The 22,263-nt window shown below is 41.1% G+C and overlaps 1 protein-coding gene across 6 annotated transcripts in view; it reads left to right on the forward strand.

The window, feature by feature from the left end:
- Positions 1-19,737, forward strand: part of Spata16 (spermatogenesis associated 16) — a 378,162-nt gene extending 358,425 nt beyond the window's left edge. For all 6 annotated transcript variants that reach the window (NM_001432380.1, NM_001432377.1, NM_001432378.1 and 3 more), the window contains 1 exon segment: positions 19,457-19,737. In NM_001432380.1, coding sequence (NP_001419309.1) covers positions 19,457-19,579 — 123 coding nt within the window. In that variant the 3' untranslated portion in view covers positions 19,580-19,737.
- The last annotated feature ends 2,526 nt before the right edge of the window (positions 19,738-22,263 follow it).

Below are 22,263 nucleotides of genomic sequence, written 5' to 3' on the forward strand. Positions count from 1 at the left end.
GAAGTCAAGAAGCTTTTCCCTGTGGAGTAAGAAAGTGGTAGGAATGACCCACCTTGTCTTAGGCAATATAAGGCATTTAACATTTAATGTTCTCTGTTTGTCCGTGGTCTAGGCTGAGCCCTGGCAGTGGGAAAGGGAATGAAGCAATGTTTCTTAGTGGTTATCACACCTCCAGGCAGTCTTGTCGCTGTGATCATATTAACTCAAAGACTTTGTTTGGGGTGGGAGGAGGGGGCGTCACCGTTAGGCTTTGGGAGTCTGTCATAATGAGCTTAAACATTTAACATTATAATTAGATTTTTGATGAGATTGAGAGCCACTACCTATTAAGCATATCTGAGCTAAGCAATCTGTATTTTTTTAATTACTTGTAGTGGCTTGTATCTAGCAAACAGAGAGTATATTATAACTTAATAACAGTAATGTCAGTAGCAAAAATAAGCTAAACGTATATTTAAGGCAGTGGTCTTTAACTTAGGGCAGTGACCTTTAACCTTTCTACTGTTGTAAATCTTTACATTAACATTAAAATTATTATTTACCAAGGTAGGATAGAAGTTGGAGACCCTAAGTCAGGCTGGTCTAAGGTGAGGAGGCAGTGAGGAGAGAACTGCCCATAACAAAAATGGTGGGTAGTCATGGGACCGCCGTAACCAAGATGGTGCTGTAGCTACAGCCAGCCACGTGACCACTCTTACCTAAAATGGAATTAAAGCAATAGTATAGGAAAACCTTATCTGCCCACAATAAAGATGGCAGACAGTCGTGAGACTGCCCCCAACCAAGATGATGCTGAAGCTACGCTCCACCTGGAGGAAAGTCACAGGTTTGTTATATCTTAGAATGGCAGAAGCCCCTTCTTATTGGCAGAAAAAACAAATAGAGATAAATATAAAAGAGACAAGTGGAGCAGAGAGTCTGCCTGCATACAGGGATCCCTTGTCCTGTTACATCTGGCTTAGAGCTGGTTCGGACTAGAATGGAAAGAAACCAGAGAGCTAGACAGCCGTGGCAGCAGGCAGGCAGTGGTTCACCACAGAGCGGCACAGGCAGCTCCACAGCTGTACAGTCAAGGGGGCAGGAAACTGGGAGCAGAGAGCAAAGAAATGAAGCACCAAGATATTAAGAGGGAAGGAGAAAGCCTACGTAGAAATCTTTCCGGTTCTTGGTGAGAGAGAGAGACCCAACCGCCTGGTCAGGTGGGCACTCCTGAGGCTGCAGAGCGGAAGAGACCACCAACACTGCTCACCCCTGCCCACATCCCTGGCCCAAGAGGAAACTGTATAAGGCCTCTGGGCTCCTCCTCTGGGGGAGGGCCCAGGAGCGGCAGGACCCCTGCCTGAGACACCGCAAGAACGTGAAGGAAACAGACCGGATAAACAGTTCTCTGCACCCAAATCCCGTGGGAGGGAGACAAGCCTGGGAAACCAGAAGAGACTGCTCTCTGCACACACATCTCGGACGCCAGAGGAAAAAGCCAAAGACCATCTGGAACCCTGGTGCACTGAAGCTCCCGGAAGGGGCGGCACAGGTCTTCCTGGTTGCTGCTGCTGCAGAGAGTCCGTGGGCAGCACCCCACGAGGGAATTTGAGCCTCGGGACCACAGGTAAGACCAAATTTTCTGCTGCAAGTGACCTGTCTGGTGAACTCAAGACACAGGCCCACAGGAACAGCTGCACACCTGTAGAGAGGAAAAACTACATGCCCGAAAGCAGAACACTCTGTCCCCATAACTGACTGAAAGAGAGGAAAACAGGTCTACAGCACTCCTGACACACAGGCTTATAGGACAGTCTAGCCACTGTCAGAAATAGCAGAACAAAGTAACACTAGAGATAATCTGATGGCGAGAGGCAAGCGCAGGAACCCAAGCAACAGAAACCAAGACTACAAGGCACCATCGGAGCCCAATTCTCCCATCAAAACAAACATGGAATATCCAAACACACCAGAAAAGCAAGACTAGTTTCAAAATCATTTTTGATCATGATGCTGGAGGACTTCAAGAAAGACGTGAAGAACTCCCTTAGAGAACAAGTAGAAGCCTACAGAGAGGAATCGCAAAAATGCCTGAAAGAACTCCAGGAAAACATAAATAAACAAGTAGAAGTCCATAGAGAGGAGACACAAAAATCCCTGAAAGAATTCCAGGAAAACATAAATAAACAAGTAGAAGCCCATAGAGAGGAGACACAAAAATCCCTGAAAGAATTCCAGGAAAACACAATCAAACAGTTGAAGGAATTAAAAATGGAAATAGAAGCAATCAAGGAAGAACACATGGAAACAACCCTGGATATAGAAAACCAAAAGAAGAGACAAGGAGCTGTAGATACAAGCTTCACCAACAGAATACAAGAGATGGAAGAGAGAATCTCAGGAGCAGAAGATTCCATAGAAATCATTGACTCAACTGTCAAAGACAATGTAAAGCGTAAAAAGCTACTGGTCCAAAACATACAGGAAATCCAGGACTCAATGAGAAGATCAAACCTAAGGATACTAGGTATAGAAGAGAGTGAAGACTCCCAGCTCAAAGGACCAGTAAATATCTTCAACAAAATCATAGAAGAAAACTTCCCTAACCTAAAAAAAGAGATACCCATAGACATACAAGAAGCCTACAGAACTCCAAATAGATTGGACCAGAAAAGAAACACCTCCCGTCACATAATTGTCAAAACACCAAACGCACAAACTAAAGAAAGAATATTAAAAGCAGTAAGGGAAAAAGGTCAAGTAACATATAAAGGCAGACCTATCAGTATCACACCAGACTTCTCGCCAGAAACTATGAAGGCCAGAAGATCCTGGACTGATGTCATACAGACCCTAAGAGAACACAAATGCCAGCCCAGGTTACTGTATCCAGCAAAACTCTCAATTAACATTGATGGAGAAACCAAGATATTCCATGACAAAACCAAATTTACACAATATCTTTCTACAAATCCAGCACTACAAAGGATAATAAATGGTAAAGCCCAACATAAGGAGGCAAGCTATACCCTAGAAGAAGCAAGAAACTAATCGTCTTGGCAACAAAACAAAGAGAATGAAAGCACACAACATAACCTCACTTCCAAATATGAATATAACGGGAAGCAATAATCACTATTCCTTAATATCTCTCAATATCAATGGCCTCAACTCCCCAATAAAAAGACATAGATTAACAAACTGGATATGCAACGAGGACCCTGCATTCTGCTGCCTACAGGAAACACACCTCAGAGACAAAGACAGACACTACCTCAGAGGGAAAGGCTGGAAAACAACTTTCCAAGCAAATGGTCAGAAGAAGCAAGCTGGAGTAGCCATTCTAATATCAAATAAAATCAATTTCCAACTAAAAGTCATCAAAAAAAGATAAGGAAGGACACTTCATATTCATCAAAGGAAAAATCCACCAAGATGAACTCTCAATCCTAAATATCTATGCCCCAAATACAAGGGCACCTACATATGTGAAGAAACCTTACTAAAGCTCAAAACACACATTGCACCTCACACAATAATAGTGGGAGATTTCAACACACCACTCTCATCAATGGACAGATCATGGAAACAGAAATTAAACAGAGATGTAGACAGACTAAGAGAAGTCATGAGCCAAATGGATTTAACGGATATTTATAGAACATTCTATCCTAAAGCAAAAGGATATACCTTCTTCTCAGCTCCTCATGGTACTTTCTCCAAAATTGACCATATAATTGGTCAAAAAACGGGCCTCAACAGGTACAGAAAAATAGAAATAATCCCATGCGTGCTATCAGACCACCACGGCCTAAAACTGGTCTTCAATAACAATAAGGGAAGAATGCCCACATATACGTGGAAATTGAACAATGCTCTACTCAATGATAACCTGGTCAAGGAAGAAATAAAGAAAGAAATTAAAAACTTTTTAGAATTTAATGAAAATGAAGGTACAACATACCCAAACTTATGGGACACAATGAAAGCTGTGCTAAGAGGAAAACTCATAGCATTGAGTGCCTGCAGAAAGAAACAGGAAAGAGCATATGTCAGCAGCTTGACAGCACACCTAAAAGCTCTAGAACAAAAAGAAGCAAATACACCCAGGAGGAGTAGAAGGCAGTAAATAATCAAACTCAGAGCTGAAATCAACCAAGTAGAAACAAAAAGGACCATAGAAAGAATCAACAGAACCAAAAGTTGGTTCTTTGAGAAAATCAACAAGATAGATAAACCCTTAGCCAGACTAACGAGAGGACACAGAGAGTGCGTCCAAATTAACAAAATCAGAAATGAAAAGGGAGACATAACTACAGATTCAGAGGAAATTCAAAAAATCATCAGATCTTACTATAAAAACCTATATTCAACAAAACTTGAAAATCTTCAGGAAATGGACAATTTCCTAGACAGAAACCAGGTATCGAAGTTAAATCAGGAACAGATAAACCAGTTAAACAACCCCATAACTCCTAAGGAAATAGAAGCAGTCATTAAAGATCTCCCAACCAAAAAGAGCCCAGGTCCAGACGGGTTTAGTGCAGAATTCTATCAAACCTTCATAGAAGACCTCATACCAATATTATCCAAACTATTCCACAAAATTGAAACAGATGGAGCCCTACCGAATTCCTTCTACGAAGCCACAATTACTCTTATACCTAAACCACACAAAGACCCAACAAAGAAAGAGAACTTCAGACCAATTTCCCTTATGAATATCGACGCAAAAATACTCAACAAAATTCTGGCAAACCGAATTCAAGAGCACATCAAAACAATCATCCACCATGATCAAGTAGGCTTCATCCCAGGCATGCAGGGATGGTTTAATATACGGAAAACCATCAACGTGATCCATCATATAAACAAACTGAAAGAACAGAACCACATGATCATTTCATTAGATGCTGAGAAAGCATTTGACAAAATTCAACACCTCTTCATGATAAAAGTCCTGGAAAGAATAGAAATTCAAGGCCCATACCTAAACATAGTAAAAGCCATATACAGCAAACCAGTTGCTAACATTAAACTAAATGGAGAGAAACTTGAAGCAATCCCACTAAAATCAGGGACTAGACAAGGCTGCCCACTCTCTCCCTACTTATTCAATATAGTTCTTGAAGTTCTAGCCAGAGCAATCAGACAACAAAAGGAGATCAAGGGGATACAGATCGGAAAAGAAGAGGTCAAAATATCACTATTTGCAGACGACATGATAGTATATTTAAGTGATCCCAAAAGTTCCACCAGAGAACTACTAAAGCTGATAAACAACTTCAGCAAAGTGGCTGGGTATAAAATTAACTCAAATAAATCAGTTGCCTTCCTCTATACAAAAGAGAAACAAGCCGAGAAAGAAATTAGGGAAACGACACCCTTCATAATAGACCCAAATAATATAAAGTACCTCGGTGTGACTTTAACCAAGCAAGTAAAAGATCTGTACAATAAGAACTTCAAGACACTGAGGAAAGAAATTGAAGAAGACCTCAGAAGATGGAAAGATCTCCCATGCTCATGGATTGGCAGGATTAATATAGTAATAATGGCCATTTTACCAAAAGCAATCTACAGATTCAATGCAATCCCCATCAAAATACCAATCCAATTCTTCAAAGAGTTAGACAGAACAATTTGCAAATTCATCTGGAATAACAAAAAACCCAGGATAGCTAAAGCTATCCTCAACAATAAAAGGACTTCAGGGGGAATCACTATCCCTGAACTCAAGCAGTATTACAGAGCAATAGTGATAAAAACTGCATGGTATTGGTACAGAGACAGACAGATAGACCAATGGAATAGAATTGAAGACCCAGAAATGAACCCACACACCTATGGGCACTTGATTTTTGACAAAGGAGCCAAAAACCATCCAATGGAAAAAAGATAGCATTTTCAGCAAATGGTGCTGGTTCAACTGGAGGTCAACATGTAGAAGAATGCAGATCGATCCATGCTTATCACCCTGTACAAAGATTAAGTCCAAGTCGATCAAGGACCTCCACATCAAACCAGACACACTCAAACTAATAGAAGAAAAACTAGGGAAGCATCTAGAACACATGGGCACTGGAGAAAATTTCCTGAACAAAACACCAATGGCTTATGCTCTAAGATCAAGAATCAACAAATGGGATCTCATAAAACTGCAAAGCTTCTGTAAGGCAAAGGACACTGTGGTTAGGACAAAACGACAACCAACAAATTGGGAAAAGATCTTTACCAATCCTACAACAGATAGAGGCCTTATATCCAAAATATACAAAGAACTCAAGAAGTTAGACCGCAGGGAAACAAATAACCCTATTAAAAATGGGGTTCAGAGCTAAACAAAGAATTCACAGCTGAGGAATGCCGAATGGCTGAGAAACACCTAAAGAAATGTTCAACATCTTTAGTCATAAGGGAAATGCAAATCAAAACAACCCTGAGATTTCACCTCACACCAGTGAGAATGACTAAGATCAAAAACTCAGGTGACAGCAGATGCTGGCGAGGATGTGGAGAAAGAGGAACACTCCTCCATTGTTGGTGGGATTGCACACTGGTAAAACCATTCTGGAAATCAGTCTGGAGGTTCCTCAGAAAATTGGACATTGAACTGCCTGAGGATCCAGCTATACCTCTCTTGGGCATATACCCAAAAGATTCCTCAACATACAAAAGAGACACGTGCTCCACTATGTTCATAGCAGCCTTATTTATAATAGCCAGAAACTGGAAAGAACCCAGATGCCCTTCAACAGAGGAATGGATACAGAAAATGTGGTACATCTACACAATGGAATATTACTCAGCTATCAAAAACAACGAGTTTATGAAACTCGTAGGCAAATGGTTGGAACTGGAAAATATCATCCTGAGTGAGCTAACCCAATCACAGAAAGACATACATGGTATGCACTCATTGATAAGTGGCTATTAGCCCAAATGCTTGAATTACCCTAGATCCCTAGAACAAACGAAACTCAAGACGGATGATCAAAATGTGAATGCTTCACTCCTTCTTTAAATGAGGAAAAAGAATACCCTTGGCAGGGAAGGGAGAGGCAAAGATTAAAACAGAGACTGAAGGAACACCCATTCAGAGCCTGCCCCACATGTGGCCCATACATATACAGCCATCCAATTAGACAAGATGGATGAAGCAAAGAAGTGCAGACCGACAGGAGCCGGATGTAGATCGCTCCTGAGACACAGCCAGAATACAGCAAATACAGAGGCGAATGCCAGCAGCAAACCACTAAACTGAGAATAGGACCCCCGTTGAAGGAATCAGAGAAAGAACTGGAAGAGCTTGAAGGGGCTCGAGACCCCAAAAGTACAACAATGCCAAGCAACCAGAGCTTCCAGGGACTAAGCCACTACCTAAAGACTATACATGGACTGACCCTGGACTCTGACCTCATAGGTAGCAATGAATATCCTAGTAAGAGCACCAGTGGAAGGGGAAGCCCTGGGTCCTGCTAAGACTGAACCCCCAGTGAACTAGACTGTTGGGGGGAGGGCGGCAATGGGGGGAGGGTTGGGAGGGGGACACCCATAAGGAAGGGGAGGGGGGAGGGGGATGTTTGTCCGGAAACCGGGAAAGGGAATAACACTTGAAATGTATATAAGAAATACTCAAGTTAATAAAAAAAAAAAAAGAAATCTTTCCATTTTTCGGATCGCTGATGAGAGTTGTAAGGGTTTTGTTGTTGTTGTTGTTGTTGTTGTTGTTGCTGCTGTTGTTTTGCTTTGTTTTGTTTTGTTTTTTTAAGCACAGTGAAGTGGCCTGTAGAGTTATTGCTTTCTGGGTATTGGGGCCAAATTTAGGCTGAGAATTTGGAAGCCTTTTAGATTGGGAAGCATCCCAGTAGGGAGCCTGGGAGTGGTGTCGAAGACACACCCTTTCTGGGTGGGAGTAGAAGTTATTAATTATTCCTACCAGTGTCCTGAGGATAAATTAATAATTAGAAAGTGGCAGCAGCGGTGCCCGGCCAGTGCCCTAAGTGACAGTGGGAGAGCGATTCAACTAAGCCTAGAATTTCAAACCATTACAATGAGTTACCAGAGGGACAGAGACAAGAGAGAGAGAGAGAGAAACAGAGAGAACATGAAAGTGATAAGGACAAGTCCTCTAGAAGAGTAGGACACAGCTTAGGTGTATAGAATCAAGACCCATTGCACATATCTGTTTTGTTTTGGGGATTTTTATTCTTCAGTTGGTTTTTTGTTTGGGGGGGTTGTTTTGGTTTGGTTTTTTGTTTGTTCGTTCGTTTGTTCTTTCGTTTGTTTGTTTCAGATTTTTGGTATTGGATATTTTTATTTATTTGCATGTCAAATGTTATCCTAATTCCCAGTTTCCCATCCATAAGCCCCCTATCTCATCCCACCCTCCCCCTTCTTTTTTGAGGGTGTTCCCTCACCTTTGTACCTCCCCTCCCTGATGTTCCACTACACTGGGGGGGTCGAGCCTTGGCAGGACCAAGAGCCGGGCTTCTCCTTCCATTGGTACCTAACAAGGCCATCCTCAGCTACATATGCAGCTGGAGCCATGGGTCTGCCCATGTGTATTCTTTGGATGGTGGTTTAGTCCCTGGCGGCTATGGTTGGTTGGTATTGTTCTTATGGGACCTCAGGTAGTGCAATGTCCAATTTTCTGAGGAAACTCCAGACTGATTTCCAGAGTGGTTGTACCAGTTTGCAATCCCACCAACCACAGAGGAATGTTCCTCTTTCTCCACATCCTTGCCAGCATCTGCTGTCACCTAAGTTTTTTATCTTAGCCATTCTGACTAGTGTGAGGTGGAATCTCAAGGTTGTTTTAATTTGCATTTCCCTGATGACTAAGGATGTTGATCATTTCTTTAGGTGCTTCTAAACCATTCAATAATCCTCAGCTGACAACTTTTTGCTTGGCTCTATACCCCATTACTAATAGGCTTTTTTGGCTCTCTGGAGTATAACTTCTTTTTTTTTCACCCAATTGGTAAGATATAATTGCCCACTTAAACATACAAAGCCTGGTACCATCCATCCTTGAGAACATTAATAACGACCTGTGAATACATAGAGTGGAATCTTTACATCAGCCTCCATTGTCCTATTGTCCTGCCACAGCTTCTCTCTCTCTCTCTCTCTCTCTCTCTCTCTCTCTCTCTCTCTCTCTCTCTCTCTCTCTCTCTCTCTCTCTCTCTCCACTCCTGAAGTATAACTTCTTGAGTTCCTTGTATATTTTGGATATTTTGTCAAAAATCAAGTGCCCATAGGTGTGTGGGTTCATTTCTGGGTCTTCAATTCTGTTCCATTGGTCTATCTGTCTGTCTCTGTACCAATACCATGCAGTTTTTATCACTATTGCTCTGTAATATTGCTTGAGTTCAGGGATAGTGATTCCCCCTGAAGTCCTTTTATTGTTGAGGATAGTTTTAGCTATCCTGGGTTTTTTGTTATTCCAGATGAATTTGCAAATTGTTCTGTCTAACTCTTTGAAGAATTGGATTGGTATTTTGATGGGGATTGCATTGAATCTGTAGATCGCTTTTGGTAAAATGGCCAATTTTACTATATTAATCCTGCCAATCCATGAGCATGGGAGATCTTTCCATCTTCTGAGGTCTTCTTCAATTTCTTTCTTCAGAGTCTTGAAGTTCTTATTGTACAGATCTTTTACTTGCTTGGTTAAAGTCACACCGAGGTACTTTATATTATTTGGGTCTATTATGAAGGGTGTCATTTCCCTAATTTCTTTCTCGGCTTGTTTCTCTTTTGTGTAGAGGAAGGCTACTGATTTATTTGAGTTAATTTTATACCCAGCCACTTTACTGAAGTTGTTTATCAGCTTTAGTAGTTTTCTGGTGGACCTTTTGGGATCACTTAAATATACTATCATATCATCTGCAAATAGTGATATTTTGACTTCTTCTTTTCCGATCTGTATCCCCTTGACCTCCTTTTGTTGTCTGATTGCTCTGGCTAGAACTTCAAGTACTATATGGAATAAGTAGGAAGAGAGCAGGTAGCCTTGTCTAGTCCCTGATTTTAGTGAGATTGCTTCAAGTTTCTCTTCTTTTAGTTTAATGTTAGCGACTGGTTTGCTGTATATTGCTTTTACTATGTTTAGGTATGGGCCTTGAATTCCTGATCTTTCTAGGACTTTTATCATGAAGGGATGTTGAATTTTGTCAAATGCTTTCTCAACATCTAATGAAATGATCATGTGTTTTTTTTTTCTTTGAGTTTGTCTATATAGTGGATTATATTGATGGATTTCTGTATATTGAACCATCTCTGCATCCCTGGGATGAAGAAGCCTACTTGATCATGAAGGATGATCATTTTGATGTTTAGCATTCAGTTTGCTAAAATTTTATTGAGTATTTTTGCACTGATAGTCATAAGGGACATTGGTCTGAAGTTCTCTTTCTTTGTTGGGTCTTTGTGTGGTTTAGGCATAAGTATAATTGTGGCTTCATAGAAGGAATTTGGTAGTGCTTCTTCTGTTTCTATTTTGTGGAATATTTTGGACAGTATTGGTATGAGGTCTTCTATGAAAGTCTGATAGAATTCTGCACTGAACCCATCTGGTCCTGGGCTTTTTTTGGTTAGGATGCTTTTAATGACTGCTTCTATTTCTTTAGGAGTTAAGGGACTGTTTGGATGGTTTATCTGATCCTGGTTTAACTTCGGTACCTGGTTTCTATCTAGAAAATTGTCCATTTCTTCCAGGTTTTCCAGTTTTGTTGAAAGTAGGTTTTCATAGTAGGATCTGATGTTTTTGTAATTTCCTCAGATTCTGTTTTATGTCTCCCTTTTCATTTCTGATTTTGTTAATTAGGATACACTCCCTGTCCCCTCTGGTTAGTCTGACTTTATCTATCTTGTTTATAGTCTTTATCTATCTTGTTGATTTCCTCAAAGAACCAGCTCCTGGTTTTGTTGATTCTTTGTATAGTCCCTTTTTGTTTCTACTTGGTTAATTTCCACCCTGAGTTTTTTCCTGCATGTATTTGCTTCTTTTTTCTAGTGATTTTAGGTGTTCTGTCAAGCTGCTAGTGCATGCTCTCTCTAATTTATTTTTTGGAGGCACTCGGAGCTATGGGTTTTCCTCTTAGCACTGCTTTCATTGTGTCCCATAAGCTTGGGTATGTTGTGCCTTCATTTTAATTAAATTCTAAAAAGTCTTTAATTTCTTTCTTTATTTCTTCCTTGACCAGGTTATCATTGAGTAGAGTGTTGTTTAGCTTCCATGTTTATGTAAGTTTCTGTCATTCTTTTTTGTTATTGAAGACCAGCCTTACTCTGTGGTGATTTGATAGGATGCATGGGATTATTTCAGTCATCTTGTAGCTGTTGAAGCCTGTTTTGTGATTGATTATATGGTCAATTTTTGAGAAGGTACCATGAGGTACTGAGAAGAAGGTATATTCTTTTTTTTAGAATGAAATGTTCTATAGATGTCCATTTGGTTCATAATTTCTGTTAGCTTCTCTGTGTCTCTGTTTAGTTTCTGTTTCCATAATCTGTCCATTGATGAAAGTGGGGTATTGAAGTCCCCCACTATTATCGTATGAGGTGTAATGTGTGCTTTGAGCTTTAGTAAAGTTTCTTTTATGAATGTAGGTGCCCTTGCACAGATATTCAGAATTGAGAGTTCATCTTGATGGAATTTTCCTTTGATGAATATGAAGTGGGCTTCCTTATCTTTTTTGATAACTTTTGGTTGGAAGTCAATTTTATTAAATATTAGAATAGCTACTCCAGCTTCTTTCTTGGGATCATTTTGCTTGTTTTCCAGCCTTTTACTCTGAGATAGTGTCTGTCTTTGTCACTGAGGTGTGTTTCCTGTATGCAGCAAAATGCTGAGTCCTCTTTATGTATCCAGTCTGTTAGTCTATGTCTTCCTATTGGGAAATTGAGTCCATTGACGTTGAGAAATATTAGGCACCAATGATGGTGTTTCCTGTTATTTTTGTTGTTAAAGGTGGAATTATGTTTGTGTGGCTATCTTCTCTTGGGTTAGTTGAAATTAGATTACTTTCTTGCTTTTTCTAGGGTGTTGTTTCCTTCCTTGTGTTGGAGTTTTCCATCTATTATCCTTTGTAGGAATGTGTGAAAAGATATTGTATAAATTTGGTTTTGTCATGGAATATCTTTGTTTCTCCATCTATGTTAATTGAGAGTTTACTGCATATAATAGCCTGGGCTGGCATTTATGTTCTCTTAGGGTCTGTATGACATCTACCCAGTATCTTCTGGCTTTCATAGTCTCTGGTGAGAAGTCTGGTGTAATTCTGATAGGTCTGCCTTCATATGTTACTTGACCTTTTTCTCTTACTGCTGTTAATAGTCTTTCTTTGTTTTGTGCATTTTGTGTTTTGACTATTATGTGATGGGAGGAATTTCTTTTCTGGTCCAATATGTTTGGAGTTCTGTAGGCTTCTTGTATGTTTGTGGGCATCTCTTTCTTTAGGTTAGGGAAGTTTTCTTCTATAATTTTGTTGAAGATTTACTGGCCCTTTAAGTTAGGAGTCTTTGCTCTCTTCTACACCTATTATCCTTAGGTTTGATCTTCTCATTGTGTCCTGGATTTCGTGGATGTTTTGGGTTAGGAGCTTTTTGCTAAAGAGCTAAAAATGCTTTTTCCATTTTGCATTTTCTTTGACTGTTGTATCAATGTTCTCTATGGTATCCTCTGCTGCTGAGATTCTCTTTTCTATCTCTTTTATTCTCTGTAATACTTGTGTCTATGACTCCTGATCTTTTTCCTGGGTTTTCTATCTCCAGAGTTGTCTCCTTTATGATTTCTTTATTGTTTCTATTTCCATTTTTAGATCCTGAATGGTTTTGTTCAATTCCTTCACCCAGGGTTGTGTTTTCCTGTAATTCTTTAAGGGATTTTTATGTTTTATCTTGAAGGGTTTCTACCTTTTTACATGTGTTGTCCTGCATTTCTTTAAATGAGTTATTTATGCCCTTCTTAAAGTCCTCTAGCATCATCATGAGATGTGATTTTAAATGAGAATCTTGCTTTTCCAGTGTGTTAAGATATCCAGGGCTTACTGTGGTGGGGGAACTGGGTTCTGATGATGTCAAGTGGCCTTAAGGTTTTGCTTAAGTTTTGCCCTTGCCTTTTGCCATTTACTTACATCTAGTGTTAGGTGGTCTTGCTGTCTCTGACAGTGGCTTGACCTTCCTGTAAGCCTATGTGTCAGCACTCCTAGAGACCCGCTTTCTTCCTGTGGGATCTGGGTCCAGAGAGCTGTATCACAGGGTCAACTCCGGGCACAGGCAGCAGGATCCTCTCCCAGACTGCTCCTTGGTTCCTGTGTCCTGAGGGCTCTGGGCAGGTCCCCCTGAAGCAGAAGTGGTGGTCTTACCTGTGCTCTCAGGTGTGTCAGCACTCCTGGAGACCAGCTTTCTCTTGGTGGGATCTGGGTACTGCATATATCTATTAATTTTTAGTTGAATAAATAAAAATTAAGACTAAGTCTTTGAAGTACTAGGAATTTAATAAATGAATTTCAAGGGTGACAATCTATATTAATTTATGTTGAAACTTATAATAGTAATATTTGGATAGGAATTACAAGGCCCTAAGATTAAATATATATATATATATATATATATATATATATATATATATATATATATATATATCTCACAGTTGGTAGAGTACTTGCAGGAAGCCCTAGGTTAGATCTCCAACACTACAAAAACAAGGTGTCTTGGTGTGGTGGCTATATAATAAGTTTGAAGCCTTCCTGGACAACATGAAAATATATATAAAATGTATGAATGTATTATATGTATAAATATGTACAAATCAACTACCTGATGACAGTTTCTTAACTTTTCAATATGACTGCTAACCAACACACACAGAGGAGAATAGAGCCTGCCCTACCTGAGAACCTCAGCTCCCCTCAGTCATCAGACATCCAAAATTCTCTGCAAACACCAGCATCCCCTTATCCACAACACTGCAATGTCAAGTCAGCATTGGGACACACAGATGTAAAGAAATGCTACCTGCCCACTTTGCAAATGGAAAAATTGGTCTCCAAGTGACCAAGCAGCCTGACACTGTTAAGCAAATAGATGGTGTATCAAAAAGAGATTAAAAAATCCATGCCCCCACATCAGCACATTCTCTCTCTTTATCACCCATGTATTTCTTTGTGTTTCATTTCCCTAAGGGCTTTATAGAAATTTCTATCATTTGCAATCTGTTCTTAGTTATGTGAATCTATTTTCCCTTGAACCAGCGTTTTTCTTTCTTTGACTTAAAAGAGAAAAATAAGAACCCAGCCTTTCTAAAACATTCTGCAGCTCTCTTGTCCTTCAGTAAGAACAAGCAAAAATTGACTTAACTTTCCTGCAGACTATGTCATTGATAAAATGGTGTGATCTAAGAGAATGCCCCCACCTCTGAAAGTATGTGGGTATATCCTTAGGACTAGACTACCCAAATCTCATGCAAGTTCAAGTCAAGAAATGGTGTGACTAGGTGTGACCTTAGAATTTTCTGGGACACCCTTCTCATAATACAGAACAGCAGTAAGACCTGAAGCCCAGGAAGTACACATGACTTCCCCTGGTGTCACAGAGCAAGGACATAGTAAGCCAAGCCAAGAACATCACAGTTCTGCTGAGTCATGCCTAGGGCTGTTTGATGCATGCCAAGTGTTCTTTGTTCTAACTGGCTTGCCTTGCTTTGCCAGCCTAGAAACTAGATAACAGTGGTGGAGTGATGGACTGTGGACACGGCATCTGTTTATCTGACAAGGGAAAAGAAGACCTCTGGTTTTATGGAATACTTGTATCAGTTGGAGTGCAGGGTTAAAAAAATCACTGTTTTCTGCATCTGTTCAACTCCCTTCCTAGAAAGAGAAGGGCTACTAGGGGGCTGTCATATCCTAGGTTCTGGTAATGAGGGACAGTACAGATATCTAAATCTTCATAAGTTATAAAGTAAAACCTTAACATTGCGGCCAGAGATACAAGTTAAGAGCACTTACTTCTCTTGGAGACGACCAGGGTTTGAGCCCCATCACCCACATTGTGGCTCATAACCATCTGTAATAGAAGCTGTAGGGATCTGATACCCTCTTTTAGCCTCTGAGAGCACCAAGGACACACATGATGCACACACATACATGCAAGCCAAACCTTGATACACATAAAATAAATCTAAAGTGTTTTTAAAACAATTTGTAGTATGCAGAGATGAGTGAATTGCTATGGGAATCTATAACTAACGCCCACCTGGGCTGGTTGATGGAAGAAGACTCCACAGACGCACTGGCACTTAAACATAAATGCAAAGACAGTAGGGTCCACAGAGGGAAAAGATGGATCACAGGCCTAAAGCAGACGGAGGGGTATGAGACAGCAAGGGCAATGGGAGAGGTCCGCTGGGATCTGTGTGGGCTACATGAGGGGTCGAGCTAGACCACTTGACTCTGTTCTCCTACTCTCTACCATGTTGACTCTCTCTCTCTCTCTCTCTCTCTCTCTCTCTCTCTCTCTCTCTCTCTCTCTCTCTCTAAGATAGGATCCCCTAGCTTATAGCCCAAGCTAGCTTTCAACTCAAAATCCCCCTGGCCCCAATTCCCAAGTGCTGGGACTACTGACAAATGCCAGACCAGTGTAATACTCAGATATCTTTGTCCTTTTTTTTTTTTTAATGTAAGGAAACCCACTTTGCCAACACTACTGTTACTAAAAACAATTGCTCAAAACAAAATGAAAGCAGCGCTCATTTTTGAACTATTTTTTTTTCTTGTTAGAGAAGGCTTGTTTTCACTGAAGTGTGATTCTCAGTTCAAATTGTATCTGAGCCTATTGGGAACATTGTAACTGTAGGGATGTTGACAATGATACATTGTCAGTAAGAATGACAGGGAGGTGTCAGCAACTCAGCTAGCAAAGGATCCATAGTGTCTGCCACTGTGTTCCAGTTGATTGTTTAATGACTTTCCTAGTTGTTGCTGTTGGTTGTTTTGTTTTGTTTTTACTCACTAATCACCTGGAAATTGGATAGTGTAGAATATAGGGAATAAAATAAAATAGTGGCTTGACCACAGGTTATTTTGATGATTCCTCAAGGACAAGACATCACAAATGACAATGTGCTTTTGGAGATATTTACCTATTGTAACTACAGAAAGGTTCTCTGAAAGAATTGCTTTGCATAAATAAGTTATCTGTTTTCTTAAGGAACACAGTCGAAGTTCATTACACCTGGAGTGATGTGTCCTTAGCATAACATGCAGACGAGCGAGCTTGGCCATTTATTACTCTTGCTTTGACAATCCGAATTATCTTTTGGATATAGCCCTGAATGATAAATCAGATGGTTTAAGAGCAGGACTCAAAATTGGAAAATTGAAGTTCTAAGTGCTTTTATCTTAAGTAGATGGTACCTTGAATGGTAAGTACGCCAGCTCTGAGCTAAGTTAATGACAATGGGCTCTGTAGTGAGTGATGTTAGACTAATACAGTGTGCAGGTTCTGGGAGGCAAGGCTAAGTATGAATTGTATCTACTGACTCTCATGGAGCCCAGTTCAGCATATATGGAAATTTTTATCCTGTAGTTCTTCAGACAAACATTATAAAATATATCCAGCCAGCTTCCAGTGGATACCTGCAGATTTTCTTTGAAAAAAGACTAATACTTTTTCTTCTCCAGAGAATTATTATTCTGGGCGTCATTGTTTCACACTATTCCTTGGGTGTGTGGTGTTGGTTGGTTCGTTGGTTTTTTTAAGAAAATGTACTCACTTTCAAATGTACTTTGATTTCAAGGAGCAATGGCTCCTGCCAAGCCAATGTGGAATATCCAGTTTTCCCCTGTGTGACCAGGGTCCTATTTCAGAAATGCTAGACTTGCCAGCTTCCCTCTGAGAGGCCAGATGCATTTTCTCTCTTGGTTTTCATGACGGAGCTAGAGAAAACAGCCATGGTTACATTTTTACCATGCATTCTTTTGAAATTCCTGGATTCATTGACTGCCAGGAAGAACGTGGAAGCTATGAGCCTCTCTATCCCCACTGTGTTAGGAAAACCAGCTCCTACAGCCTGCAGTGTGAAAGTAAGGGAGTCAAAAAGAGAAACCTCCGTCTCCCTTACATCCAACCTCACTGTGCTTGAACAGGGCTTGTGGTTGTGACTGAACTATAAATTCTTCACTTCCATGTTCCCAAGGTTCAGGACCAGTTACTTCTATCACTGCTGTAACCAAATACCTAAAAGGAAGCCATTTGAGGGAAGAGGGTTCTACGTTGGTGTATGATTTAAGAAAAAATGAAGTACAGCACACAAAGGAATGTTCTTGTAAAATTCTTTTTAAAAAAAATAGTGGGGTTATTTTTGCTGTTTTTTTCCATCTTTATTAACTTGAGTATTTTTTATTTACATTTCTATTATTATTCCCCTTCCCGGTTTCCCGGCCAACATCCCCCTAACTCCTCCCCTTCCCCTTCTCTATGGGTGTTCCCCTCCCCATCCTCCCCCCATTACCTCCCTCCCCCCAACAATCAAGTTCACTGGGGGTTCAGTCTTGGGAGGACCAAGGGCTTCCCCTTCCACTGGTGCTCTTACTAGGATATTCATTGCTACCTATGGGGTCAGAGTCCAGGGTCAGTCCATGTATAGTCTTTAGGTAGTGGCTTAGTCCCTGGAAGCTCTGGTTGCTTGGCATTGTTGTTCATAAGGGGTCTCGAGCCCCTTCAAGCTCTTCCAGTTCTTTCTCTGATTCCTTCAACGGGGGTCCTATTCTCAATTCAGTGGTTTGTTGCTGGCATACGCCTCTGTATTTACTGTATTCTGGCTGTGTCTCTCAGGAGCGATCTACATCCGGTTCCTGTCAGCCTGCACTTCTTTGCTTCATCCATCTCATCTAATTGGGTGGTTGTATATGTATGGACCACATGTGGGGCAGGCTCTGAATGGGTGTTCCTTCTGCCTCTGTTCTAAACTTTGCCTCCCCATTCCCTCCCAAGGGTATTCTTGTTCCCCTTTTAAAGAAGGAGTGAAGCATTCGCATTTTGGTCATCCTTCTTGAGTTTCATGTGTTCTAGGCATCTAGGGTAATTCAAGCATTTGGGCTAATAGCCACTTATCAATGAGTGCATACCGTGTGTGTTTTTCTGTGATTGGGTTACCTCACTCAGGATGATATTTTCCAGTTCCATCCATTTGCCTACGAATTTCATAAAGTCATTGTTTTTGATAGCTGAGTAATATTCCATTGTGTAGATGTACCACATTTTCTGTATCCATTCCTCTGTTGAAGGGCATCTGGGTTCTTTCCATTTTCTGGCTATTATAAATAAGGCTGCTATGAACATAGTGGAGCACGTGTCTCTTTTATATGTTGGGGCATCTTTTGGGTATATGCCCAAGAGAGGTATAGCTGGATCCTCAGACAGTTCAATGTCCAATTTTCTGAGGAACCTCCAGACTGATTTCCAGAATGGTTGTACCAGTCTGCAATCCCACCAACAATGGAGGAGTGTTCCTCTTTCTCCACATCCTCACCAGCATTTGCTGTCACCTGAGTTTTTGATCTTAGCCATTCTCACTGGTGTGAGGTGAAATCTCAGGGTTGTTTTGATTTGCAAAAAATGGTGTTTTTTACCCCCCACCCCCACCCAGGTCTGGCACCGTTGTGCCCCAAAATATCTGGTAGATATCTTCATCTCAGTTAACAAAGTGTCTCACCCGCTCTGCTCCATCCCATTTCACACTACCGAAGGCTTCTCTCTAAGCCTGGTAACAATCTCTTTACCTATCTAGTTCCCAAGGCAGGTTGCCACCATGCCAGAAATACACATCTCAATTCCCTGGCGGTCCAGTGTCTCCATCACCACAAACTCTCTTAAACTTAAATCACCACATGAAAGAACACAAAACATAACAAGATCTGATCCAATTGATAAGATATAATTGCCCACCTAGGTACACAAAGCCCTATACACATCCATCCCTTAAGAACATGCACAACAACCTGTAAAGGTGTAGAGTAGAATCCTAATATCAGCCTCCATGTTCTCTCAGTGGCTTCTCTCTCCCATCTGCTTCCGTTCCAGTCTCCTCCTTTTCCCTCAAACTTTTCTCCTGCCCATCCTTCCTTCTTGTCCAATGACAGGTCTCGTTCTATCTTGTACCCGCCTTCACCTGTATGACTGACATCCTACAAAGGAAGGCCTGGATGCAGAGCAGGAGGCAGCTGGTCACTTTGGATATATCATCAGGAAGCAGAGAGCAAAGGGAAGCCAAACCTCAATGCTCCCCCTGAGTAACTCACTTCCTTTACGGAGGCTCCACATCTTAAATATTCCACAACCTTGCAAAATAGCACCATTGGCTGGGGCCAGGGTTCAAATATGGGAGCCTCTGGAGACACCTGATATTCAAACATCAACACCCAAGAAACCAACAACAACAACAAAAACCCTCTTTGGTTATTTCTTCTAGGTCGGACGAATAGAAGACTTTCTGTACCAACTAGAAGACAGCTTCTTAAAAACTAAGAAACTGAGAACTGCTCGAAGGCAGAAGACAAAAATGAAGAGACTTCAAACTGTACAGCAAAACTAGAAACCAGGGAGCAGGCTGACTGGGGTGTCTAGAGAAGCTGGAGTATATTGGCTCTGGGCAACAAAGGCCATCACTAAAGGGCTCAGGCACACCCCCCTTGGCAAAGACAGTCTATATTTCATTACTTTTCACTGGTAGGAATAAATTTTGTCAACATATTTGACTTGACTCATGTTCAAATTCTTGTTGTTTAAAGAGCTCATGTAATAACCACTGCTTCATCTGCCTTCTTTTTCCAGACTTGACGAAGGTATGCTACATCTACCCAAGGATGCACATAATCATGTGTGCTTCTTAGAAAATAGTCACATGTCACATGCAGATAAGTGTCCATTTAAAATGATGAAGCTGATAGTATACTTTCTCGGTTCTTTAAAAATATGTGCATCTGTTGCTTGGCTGATACTCTCAGTTCTCTCATTGAGAGCTCCATTCCTTCCTCTGGAGATTTTATACTGCATTTTACCTGCTCTTTAGGCAAAACATAAATTCACATATTTGGCATGAGTGTGGTGAATCAGAAGCTATCTCAAGAGATCCCAACTAATGCCCATAAGAGGACTTAGAAACAGGGATGTTAGGAGGGACTCGGATAGAAAGCAACATAAACAGATAAGTGCAACTCATAAATATTAAGAATAATAAATTAGGTCTTACAGAACCTCCAAAACAAGAGCATGACAAGTACGAGCATTTCTTGATACAATGAAGTAGCAAAGGAACAGATTAAGTGAGAGCCTGCTCTTAACATATGAGAGTTTTATGTAGTCATAATAGTTCAAGACATAAATATTGAAATGGGCCAGTTGGGACTTCAGGTTCTCTAGGCATCATTTATTCAACTCCTACTTTTTATCAAATGGCTCCCTTTCCTCCACACCCCACAGGGACTACACCTCCACTGCCCGCCTCTCACAACATTAGTGACTAATTAACTACAAGCAAGTAAAGACCATGAGCTTTAAGATGCTCCTTTTTTGTCACTAAGCTCATACCAGAACATTTCATTTCTAAAAGCACTGAGAAACTATTTCCTTTTATGAACATGAGCTGAATGGGAGAGGCTTAGCCTTCCATTTGGCTGATATTAATACCTCTGACCACTCTAAGTACTGGCTCAGGATACCCCAAGACCAAGTTCTCAGCACAAAGGAGACTTATTGACTCCTGTAGAGCAGACAACAGGGAATAAGAGACAGGAGTTAGAGGCTGAGGAGGAAGGGTGAGGAAATAAGGGAAAAGGGGAGGAGGGGAATTTGACCCTGGGGGTGGGGAGGGAGGGAGACAAAGACTACCTCTGGATAAAAAGGAGACAGATGTGGTACATAGGAAAATGGCTATTTCAAGGAGAAACCTTGCATTAGGATGAGGTGTTTTGGTTTAATTGAGCATGTGAATGAAGAGAGTCAAAGCAGAGGGTTTGATTGAAGGATTTTAATACTTGGATAGCTGGACCTCGGAAGTCAGCCTCAGGAGGAGGAAGTGGCCAAATAAGGGGGAAAGACCTTGGTGGCTAGCTTTAGGAATATAATCTAATGGTCTTTAGTGAGGCAGAGGGAATGGGGGAGAAGAGCAAGGCCTGCCACACCCACCATACTAACCAGAGTCCCTTCACCCACTGTCCAGGAATTACATATTAGGGTGGAGGAGACTAAGGAAATATCCCAGTGGACAAGCAGTGAGACCTGAATTTGCATCCACCACATCCCCTGTAAAGAGCTGGGTGTGCGGTCAGGAGTGAGGAGGCAGATACAGGGTGGAAAGCAATTTAGGAAGACATTGTCAATCTTTGACCTCCACATGCTGACACAGTTACACACACACACCTGACCATATGCATGCACTCAACATATAAACCCATAAAAAAAGTGAAAGGCAAAGTTTAACTGTAAGAAATGAGATCTTTTCTGCCATTTCCTTGAAATGAAGATAGGGAATTTTATTTGGTGTTAGGCTGGAACACCTGCTCACTACCACCCCCATGCACCCCTCCCCACAGGCTAGAAAGCCCCATCTGCTCTCCTTCCCCCAACCACTCCCACACAGAGAAACCACCCCAACCCATCCCTGCCTGCTGAGAGAAAACTCCTGGATAACTCAGTTCTCATCAGTTCTCCCCTTTTCATTTCAGGGAACTCACCCATGCGTGTCCATCCAGGGCTTGTCTTTTTTTACCTTATATGGGCAAACTCTCAGCTCCTAGCTCACATTGTCACCCTTGCCCAAGACCCATAAAACCCCTTCAACCTGAATGTGTAAGATCAGTGAAGCCACCCTAGAGCTGCCTCCTAATACACCTGCCTTTATCTACCTTTAATCTGCTCTAACCTGACCTATATCTACGACACCAAAGAAGAGAGACTCATTTCCAAGACACTAAATGCAAATGTAGAAATGACTTCTTGGCCAAACACAAGAGAAATATACTGTTTTCTCTTTTCAGACCTTTTTCAATAATATTCACCGCACGTCTAGTCCATGCTACTTGCTACCCTTTTGCTAAGAACAGAGTTCTGTTGACCTCTAGAGCCAGGAAGAACTTCTCTTCCAAAATTCCTGTTCTGGTTACTTTAATTCCTGTTTTGGATACTTTTATTGTCAACTTTATACAAACTATAGTCATCTGAGGGGACAGTGCCTCAACTGAAAACCTGCTTCCGAAAGATTGGACTGTAGGTGAGCAT

The sequence above is a fragment of the Rattus norvegicus genome, chromosome 2 (assembly GCF_021556685.1).
Source record: "Rattus norvegicus strain SHRSP/BbbUtx chromosome 2, alternate assembly SHRSP_T2T, whole genome shotgun sequence".
NCBI lineage: Eukaryota > Metazoa > Chordata > Mammalia > Rodentia > Muridae > Rattus > Rattus norvegicus.